The sequence below is a fragment of the Camellia sinensis genome, chromosome 2, assembly GCF_055761805.1.
Source record: "Camellia sinensis isolate YWXY chromosome 2, ASM5576180v1, whole genome shotgun sequence".
NCBI classification, from domain to species: domain Eukaryota; kingdom Viridiplantae; phylum Streptophyta; class Magnoliopsida; order Ericales; family Theaceae; genus Camellia; species Camellia sinensis.
The window spans coordinates 17979509-17989574 of NC_138962.1; the positions used below are offsets into that span (position 1 = coordinate 17979509).

The window sequence follows — 10066 nt, forward strand, 5'->3', positions numbered from 1 at the left end:
CTCTTTTTTGCATTTTTAATTCTTTTTATTTCTTATTATTACTGTTTTTGGTGTACATATTTTGTATGGTGACACTTAATTCTCAATTAATATGGTGATATTACATGCACCAATTAATATACACACTAGTATACCAACTAGTGTTATGTCATTATTACTGACCTCACCTATTATACAAATTACAAATATTCAAAATTTATAAAATTATGACATATCATTTGTTAGTATACTAGTTAATATATTAATTGATACATATATCATTATTCCAATTAATATAAGTGTTGTAGTGTGTAGACCTCAATAATGGCTTTTGTACATTAGTGTGTACAAATAGATTTGATGATGTAAATTCAAAATTAGTGTGTCTTAAGATACAATTAGAAGAATTAATTTGATTCACATTTTTAAATTTTACATAAATTTCTATTTTTTTAATTTAAAATTATTTTTTAATATTTATTTTTGTCAAACTAATTTATATTTTAAAAACTAAACCAAACAAAGTGAAATAATACATCTTTTCAAAATTGTCAAGTAAATTTTTTTTTTGCTAAACTAACTTTAAGTTTTGTTTAAAAAACACAAAAGTTATAAAGTTAACCAGATAAGCGGATTATTACTTAAAAAAATTTGAGACAAACATTGGACCAATTTAAAAACAAAATAGGTTCATTCTAAATAATAAGAGTAATGCTATATATGATATAATTTTATATTTTATTCTATTTTTCTCATACTAAACAAAAAAGATAATATTTTTCAATTTAAACATGACATGATGAGGTTCACATTAAATGTGTAGGTGATTCTATCCTTGTGTTTAGAAGTGAAGAAAAAAAAAATAATAATCGTAAATTACAGTGACCTTTCATAAGGTTGGGTGAAAATATAACAATTTTTATAATTTTGACATAAGTATACTAATTTTTATTTTAGTAAGGTTAATGGATCAAAATTAGGATAGATGGTGTGAAAATGTAAAAAATAAATAAATTGAAATATAAAAGTAGATGACAATAGCAAATATTTCATTATATAACTAGCAAATAATTAAAGCTTCGTTTGGGATATGGGTTGATTTTTTAATTTTTTAACTTTTTGACTATTAACCTGATGTTAAAAAATCTCGTTTGGAAAGTGTTTTTTTGGCTTTTTTTACTTTTGTAAGAGAAAAAAAAAAAACATGATTATGGTTTGAATGTAACAATTTTTAGCTTGGGGCTAAAAGGCCTATTTTGACTTTTGAATAATACTATATGCACAAATTAGTGTACTAACTAGTGTACAAATTACAAATACTAAAAACTTATTAAATTATGTCACATTATCAATTGATACACTAATTAGTATATTAATTGGTGCATGTAGCACCATCGTTGTCTTTTTGTAACTATTTTATCCCTGAGCAAGGATCCTCTAGAGTTTTTCTTCCCTAAAGTTTCCTAGAGTGGTGTGTTGTATGGTTGAGATTTAATGACAAGTCACATCAATTTTTTAGCATTAAATCTCACCCATACAACACATCACTTTAGGAAACTTTAAGAAAAAAAAACTCTAGAAGATCCTTGGTGTTTATCCCTAACCAACCCCAACCCAAACCCAACTTCCCAAATGATTATTGATAAAAATAAAACTAATTAATTATTGAACTTAAAAAATTATGAAACTATATTTTTATGTCAAAATTATAAAATATAGGGATATTTACACATAAGTTCTAATTTATGAACTTATACTTTATTAAGTTCTAACTAAGATTTTTTTGGACCTTCAAATTCCATTAATTTCTTAATAGTTGAAGTTGTCTTGTTTGGAAAGAAAAAGCTCTAGGCTTTTTGGCTAAAATAGCCACACAAAACGTTATGCGATAAAAAATCGAAATATTACAACATTCAATAGCTATTATAAGATATAAAAAGAATAATTCTTAACTCAAGGATGGTTGATTGGTGTGATGGAAGGAAATATTACAGTTATAAGATATAAAAACGTTAATTAACTCATGGGGAGTCTACTGGGGAAGTGGAGGACTCATGAGGGTAGGCTAAACTACAAGATACAAGGCTATTGGCTGTGCTTTTCTAAATGTCTTGTAATAAAAAATAAATATTACAAAAAGTTATAAGAAATCTTAACAGCGTGTATCAAATATAAAAAAAAAAAATGTTATGGACCTAAATGAATTACTAAATATTTTATTAAATCTCTTATATAAGTGTGGAATCTACACATATTACATGTGGGTGGATCTCACATACATGTAAGAAATTTGATAGGATATTTGATAATTCATTTAGATTACCAAGCGTAACTCCAAATAAAATCTATAAAAAAAAATGGTGCATTAAATGCATAGTAATTGTGGTAGGGGAGTAGCTATGTTCATCACAGTGGTGTTAGTTGACACCACTAAATTTCAAAAAATAAAATAAAATAAAATTAGTTTTGAAAACAATTTTTAAGAGGCTCAAAATCTAAAATTTATTTGGTTCATAATTTTCTCAAAACTATTTTCAATCATTTTTACTATCTCATCTCTCCTTCTCTTATATCATATATATATATATATATATTGATGATACAGGCCGTCCCGGGTGGATGGGTCAGGCCGGCCCAGGTTCTTCAGGTTTTGGTTTCGGGTGATGATTCCGTCAGATGACCTGCAAGCAAGTCCAAAGGGGAGCGGGGCAGTCCCCCAGTGAACCCTCCGGCGAGAGAATTAGTAGGAGGAAGACCGGAAAAATGTAGTGAAGAAGATGGAGAAAATGAAAACTTAACCTTATTCTTGTGCTTCTCTTGTTGCTTATATCCTTTGGTAATCATTTCACTGTCCTTTGTGACGTGCCCCCCTCTTCGCCGAAAGCCTGTGCCGTAGCTTACCTTGTTCAGGGTGAGGGGGCTCTGTTCCGACGGGGAGGTGTTGTCGTAATAAATGCTGTGATGGGCTGCATTAATGGTGATGTGTTGTGGCAATAACTCTGCAGATCTTTGTCTGCTGATGTGGCCTGTGTCTCATCTGTCATGTGTCCAAATGCCCTTGGGTGATACAGTCCAGGTGGACTCCAGCTGTCCTGGGCTTTGCCAGTTAAGTTATGCTACGAGTCCGAGGTGATGGGTTCGGGGCGGTTTGCCGTGGGCTGTATGCCCCGTGGGCCTGTCCATGTCAGTAGTCCCCCATTTCCGAGTGCAGCTTTAGTCCAACGAAGGGAATAGTAATAAGGAAGAGAAATTCGAACCGAATAGCTGACTGTGAGGGTGGCCGAGCTGGAGGCGTCGACCGAGAGGCGTGCCGACCGCGAGGGTGGCCGAGTGAGAAGGGTCGACCGAGAGGCGTGCCGACCGCGAGGGTGGCCGAGTGAGACGGGTCGACCGAGAGGCGTGCCGACCGCGAGGGTGGTCGAGTGAGACGGGTCGACCGAGAGGCGTGCCGACCGCGAGGGTGGCCAAGTGAGAAGGGTCGACCGAGAGGCGTGCCGACCAGTACGGCGCGGGGTTCGAAAGGAGAGGGGGTGGGTTGGGGCCATGTGATCATTTGAAATGGAAAAGACAGGGAAAAAGGGGGGGAACAGTGGGAAAGGGGAGAGGACAGTGCATCGTGGCCATACACGTGGTAATATCGTGGGGGAAGTGAAGCGTTGGAGCAGAAATGAAACGATAGGTCACGAGTGGGGTTTTGAAAAGGCGGCTTTGGCGGTTGATTTGAAAGGTTTTGAAACGGGCGGAAATTAATGCGGATCCAAGGAATACGGGTAAACCGTGGGGTGTTGGTATAATGCGTTTCAACTACCTGTGTACAAAAACTCAAAATATCCAAGTGTTAATTCCTTCACTGCATACGACATACCTGTGTTAGCATTTTCAGAACTTCCTCGTTCCTGCGTCAGAAGTGAGTTGCAAGTAAACCCTAGAAATTGCACAAGAAGAAGGAGTTAATGTGAGGATGGACCCTTTGGGGGATGATGATGGGGAGGAGTTAGCAGCGCAATACAGGACGGATGTGCGAATGGTGGGGGAAACGGTGGGAGAATCGCAGGCGTCGGTCCTGGTATTGGCGCCACAGCCACTAAGCCAGGTAGAGCCAGATCAGTGGCATACTAAGGCGGATAGATCCACACTCACGGCGGCGGATTTGGAGGTGATTAGGGGACGGTACCAGATTCCGGCGGAGGTAGAGTTACGGCTGCCAACATCAGGGGAAAGGCCGTCTACTGTGAGGCCAGGGGAATTTTCTTTGTACGAGGAGGCGCTAAAAGGGGGGCAGAGGCTGCCACTGCCTCAAGTGGTGGTTGACATGCTAAATCGCCTAGAGGTAGCGCCGGGGCAATTGATGCCCAATGCGTGGAAGATTCTGCTGGCCTGTGCGAGTGCGTGGCCTAAGGCGAATGGGGGGGAGGCCATGACGATAGACGAGTTCTTCTCGTGTTACAAGGCGTCGGGGCAGCAAGAAACTTGGGTAACCCTTCAAGCGGTGATGGGGAGGGGGTTGGTGGCAGGGCTGCCTACGTCGATCAAGGGGTGGCGGCCACGGTGGTTCTTCGTGGCAGTTAATGGGGGGATAGGTGTACGCACCATCTGGAAGGTGCCAACCCGGTCGATGGAGTCGAGACTGGGGGCGGTGGCGGAAGAGAGGGTGAAGAGAGTGAAGGAGTGGAGAGAGAGAGAGAAGGTCAAATGGGACGATCTTGTCCAGCCGTCTGCACTGTTTGAGGCGGGGCTGGGACCGCAGCCGAAAGGTGGGGACCTCGGCCGGGCGGAGTTGGAGGAGAGGAGGAGAGCGCAGGAGGTAGAGGACCGAGCTGTTATGGCCAAGGCCAAGAAGTTGATGGAAGCGCAGAGGGACCGACCGCCTCAACCGATCGCTCGGGAGAGGATCCGACCGCGCCCCAGGCCGTTGGGGGAAAAAGACTTAAGCAGCTTTGAGCCGCGGCCGCCACCTGCAGACCCTGTAAAAGAAAAGGCCAGAAAGGGGGTGGAGCCTCTGAAAAAGAAGAAGAAAAAGAGGAGTGCCCCAGAAGAAGCTGCAGAGGAGTCTGGGGCCAAGAGGGCGAAGGTGTCCCCAACAGAGGTGGAGGTCCCTGTGGCAAAGGACGCCCCAGAGGTGGTGGAGATCACCCCGATAGTGGAGGTTGTGGAGATTGCTCCACCAGTGCAAGCGGAGGCTGGGGTGAGTGAGGCAGCGCCGAGCGGAGGGGAACAGGTCCAGAAGAGGCCTGACTCCCAGGAAGGAGGGGTTCGTCTGGCCACGGCGATTTATCATGCGCGTGCGGTGGCTGGAAGGTTGGAGGGAGAAGAAGGCCCAGCCAGGCGGGGGCAGACCGCCTGGTGAAGATTGTGGAGGAGGGAGCTCTGCGCGCGGCATCTGGGTATAATGAGGCCGACCTGCTTAGGGGGTTATGCTCCGCCCAAATGGAGGTAACTACCTTGGCGGGGGCCCTTCTTAGGAAGGCTGGGCTGCCAAGTTGAAGGCTGAGGAGGCCAGGGCCCAGTTGGCCAAATTAAAGAAGGATAGTGCCGACTGGAAGACTGCCCATGCCGATCTGCCAGCAGTCAAGTTGGAACCGGAGGACACACGTCGTAAGGTTGTGTCACTGGAGTTCCAACTGGCTGGTGAATAGAAAAAGTTGGAAGAGTCTGAGAGGGCCTGCGCCGTGGCAATCGAGCGGCATGAAGAGGCCATGACCAGCAATGAAGAGCTGGTCAGACAAAAAGATGAAGCGGACTTCAGAATTGGAGATCTGTTGAAGGAGTTGGGGGAGGAGCGTGCCAAAGCAGAGGAGGAGAAGGGGAGGCTTCTGAGGGAGTGGGAGATGGAGAAGGCGAAGGCGACGGCGGAGCTGGAGAGTCTGAGGAAGGGGGTGGAAGAGGAGAGGGCGACGGCGGCTGCTGAAAGGGGGGCCCTGCAAAGGGAGCTAGACGAGGAGAGGGCGAAGGCGGCGTCTGAAAAGGCGGCCTACCCTGATCTATGCGTCGCAGCAGTAGAGCAATATAAAGGGTCCCCCGAATTTCAGATGGTGGTGGATGCTGCTGTCGCCAGGAGTCTGGCAGGTCAGGAGTCTGGGGGGGTGGGCCCATCAAGGAAGACTGCTGGAGGTAGGACAGAGGCAGAGGTGATTGAAGGGTTCCAGCAGTCAGACTTCTATAAGCACGAAATGGCCGAGTTCTGGGACATTGGAAAATGTTCAAGCGCAGAGCTGAAGAGCTGTTCCCACACTTGGACCTTAGTAGTGTGACAATAGGCGAAGATGATGTGGCCCAGACCCCCCTGGACGAAGGCGTTGAAGAAGAGGATCTGGCATCTAGCGAGGAGGAGTAGCCAAGGAGAAGAAGGACTGGGCGTGCTCTGTGTTTGTTTTTTGTTTTTTGTTTTTTGTTTTTTTTTTTTTTTTTTTTTGTTTTTAACTTGTAAACACATTGTAAAGGAGTGAATGAATGAAGGTATGGAGAATTTGACTGTAATGAAGTTGTGTACAAAGATTATTTAATCGTAATGGATGAATGTATAGCCAGTTGAATTTTGTGTATTGTGCTTATGTTGCCAGCATGAATGAAATGTTGTAATTAAAATTGGTCATAAAGATTGGGCCAATAAAAATATTGTGCAACGTGAGAGTTATACAAGTTAAAAAATTGAGAGTTAAAACTGGAGTTGTATGAAAATATTGTCAATAAAAATTGGTCATAAATTAGCCAACGTGAGAGTTAAAACTGGTCATAAAATATTGCCAATAAAAACAATGCGATTGGAGTTGTATGAAAGTTGAAAAGATAATGGAAAAATTGGAGTAAGAGGCAGGTTGTAAATTGTAACAAAATAGTTGGCGAATAATCTGATCAGTAAATGTAATGCGTGAGAGTATGTGGAGGATTTAAGTAGGTAAAGACGTGGTCCTGGAACTGTGAAGAAGCTTCAGAATGTGACTAAGTGTTGAAAATGTGGTGCTTCTTGGTGTTGAAGTGCTCAGTCAGGCTGAGGCTGTTGAAATGCTCGGTCTGGCTGAGGCCTTTGAAGTGCTCGGTCTGCCGAGGCTTTGGAGTGCTCAGTCTGGCTGAGGCTTGTGAAGTGCTCGGTCTGCCGAGGCTTGTGAAGTGCTCGGTCTGCTAAGGCTTTGGAGTGCTCAGTCTGGCTGAGGCTTCTGAAGTGCTCGGTCTGCCGAGGCTTGGAAGTGCTCGGTCTGGCCGAGGCTTTTGAAGTGCTCGGTCTGGCCGAGACTTTTAAGCGCTCCGTCTGGCGGGGGCTTTGAAGTGCTCGATCTGGCCGAGGCTTTTGAAGTGCTCGGTCTGGCCGAGGCTTTTAAGTGCTCGGTCTGGCCGAGGCTTTGAAGTGCTCGGTCTGGTCGAGGCTTTTGAAGTGCTCGGTCTGGCCGAGGCTTTTAAGTGCTCCGTCTGGCGGGGGCTTTTAGGTGCTCCGTCTGGCGGAGGCTTTTAAAGTGCTCGGTCTGGCCGAGGCTTTTGAAGTGCTCGGTCTGGCTGAGGCTTCTGAAGTGCTCGGTCTACCGAGGCTTTTGAAGTGCTCGGTCTGGCCGAGGCTTTTGAAGTGCTCGGTCTGGCCGAGGCTTTTAAGTGCTCCGTCTGGCGGAGGCTTTTAGGTGCTCCGTCTGGCGGAGGCTTTTAAAGTGCTCGGTCTAGCCGAGGCTTTTGAAGTGCTCGGTCTGGCTGAGGCTTCTGAAGTGCTCGGTCTGTCGAGGCTTTTGAGTGCTCCGTCTGGCGGAGGCTTTGAAGTGCTCGGTCTGGCCGAGGCTTTTGAAGTGCTGCAAGTGAAAAAGTTATGGGAGCGACATAGAGACAGTTGAATTATGAAAATCGAAATCACCAGGCGGAGTTGGCATTATGTATAGAAAGGGAAATACAACGATATTGTCAATACAAAAGTGCGAATTATTGATAGTAACGCTTCAAATGTTCCGCATTCCAGGGATGGGGCAGGTCTCGGCCTTCCATGTCTTGGAGTCGGTAAGTGCCTGGTCGTGGTCGGGTCTTCACAACGTAGGGCCCCTCCTATTTTGCTGCCAGTTTACCCTCGGTTGGATTCTTTGTAGCAAGAGTCACTTCTCGTAAGACGAGGTCCCCTACGAAGAACTCTCGTGGTCGGACTCGGCGGTTGTAGTGTGTTCTCATTTTCTGCTGGTACGAAGCCGATCTGACAGCAGCGGTCTCTCTGAGCTCTTCGATGAGGTCCAATTCTGTTCGGTGGAGTTCTTCGGCTGCAGCCAGATCCGGATGTAACATCCTAGGGGTGGGCAAGCCGACTTCTACCGGAATAACCGCCTCAGCGCCATATGTTAAGCGAAAAGGGGTTTCACCAGTGGGAGTGCGAGCGGTGGTTCGGTAAGCCCAGAGTACATTTGGCAGTTCCTCAGCCCAAAGGCCTTTAGCAGCTTCGAGCTTGGTTTTGATGATTTTCAGAAGGGAACGGTTGGTGACCTCAACTTGGCCGTTTTCTTGGGGGTGACCAGAGGAGGAGAAGCACGGTTGGATGTGGAGATCTGCACAAAATTTTCTGTACTTCGCGTTATCGAATTGTTTGCCATTGTCAGAGATAATGGCTTGAGGGATGCCAAATCGGCAAATGATCGATTGCCAGATAAACCTGGTGGTGTTCCGCTCGGTGATTGTGGCAAGGGGTTCAGCCTCGACCCACTTGGTGAAGTAATCAATGGCAACGATTGCAAACTTGGTCTGACCTCGACCGGTGGGAAGCGGACCGACCAGGTCGATCCCCCACTTGGTAAACGGATAAGGGCTGCATAGGGTGATTAACTCTGTAGGAGGGGCGTGAGGGATGTTGGCGAACCGTTGACATTTATCGCATTTGAGCACAAAGTCGGTCGCATCCTGATTGAGAGTTGGCCAAAAGTACCCAGTACGGAGTATCTTCTGGGCAAGGGACCTGCCTCCTGAGTGATTACCACAAATCCCCTCATGGATCTCCTGCATTACGTAAGTTGCTTGCGCTGGATTGAGGCACCGTAGATATGGCCGGGAGAAGCCGCGTTTGTACAATATATCGTCGACAATGACGTAATTGGACGCTCGGGATCGGACTTTGGAAGCCTGCTGCTGGTCATCTGGGAGTACTCCTGTGGTCAAGAATAGGAGGATGTCGGATGCCCAAGGGATAGGTTCATTTTGAATGTATTGTATAACTTGTAGATCGGGTGAAACGGCCGGGTGGTGTAGATATTCAATGCGGACATCCTGGCTGAGAGTAGGATGATCAGCAGAGGCCAACTGAGCCATCTTATTTGCTTTGGAGTTTTCTGCCCGAGGAATGTGCCTGATGTGGAAGGTATTGAAGAGGCGAGCAAGGGGGAGTGCCAGGTCTCTGTAAGCTCGCATCGTGTCGTCCTTGGCATCAAAGTCCCCCGTCATCTGACCGACGACGAGTTGGGAGTCGCTGAAAACTCGGAGATGGTTGACCCCTATGTCCTTGGTGAGGCGGAGTCCTGCTATTAATGCCTCATACTCGGCTTCATTGTTGCTTGCTTCAAACAAGAGACGGATGGCACATTTGAAGAAGCCGCCCTCAAGAGAGGTGAGGATGAGGCCGGCACCGCTTCCTTCTCTTCGGCATGATCCGTCGACATTAAGAGTCCAAGAATGAGGATCTTCTGGCTCTGTTGGAGTTGGTAGGGGCGGAGGTGTTGTGGTCGGGGTCGGCTTGGTGAACTCCATGATGAAGTCAGCTACGGCCTGCCCCTTAATTGCTGTCCGAGGGCGGTAAGAGTTGTCGAACTGGCTGAGTTCGACGGACCATTGCATCAGTCTACCTGAGAGTTCTGGTTGCTGCATGACCTTCTTCAGGGGTTAGTCGGTGAGGACCACAATGGAATGAGCTTGGAAGTATGGGCGGAGTCGTCTGGAGGCAATGACCAAGGCCAGGGACAGTTTTTCCAGCAAGGGGTAGTTCTGCTCCGCGCCCCTGAGAGCCCGACTGATGTAATAGACCGGCCGTTGGATTAAGCCATCTTCTCTGAGGAGAGCTGCACTGACTGCGGTGTCCGATACCGCTAGGTAGAGGAAGAGGGGTTCGCCCGTGATTGCTTGGGAGAGAAGGGGGGGTTGGCCA

At 46.2% G+C, this 10066-nt stretch overlaps 1 protein-coding gene across 1 annotated transcript; it reads right to left on the reverse strand.

The window, feature by feature from the left end:
- Window positions 1-6634: 6634 nt before the first annotated feature.
- On the reverse strand, window positions 6635-9789 carry LOC145810860 (uncharacterized). The gene is made up of 2 exons (XM_082907547.1): window positions 9145-9789; window positions 6635-6640 (listed from the first exon to the last, which is right to left on the reverse strand). The coding sequence occupies exons 1-2, from the start codon at window positions 9787-9789 to the stop codon at window positions 6635-6637; spliced, it is 651 nt and encodes a 216-aa protein (XP_082763673.1).
- Window positions 9790-10066: the final 277 nt, after the last annotated feature.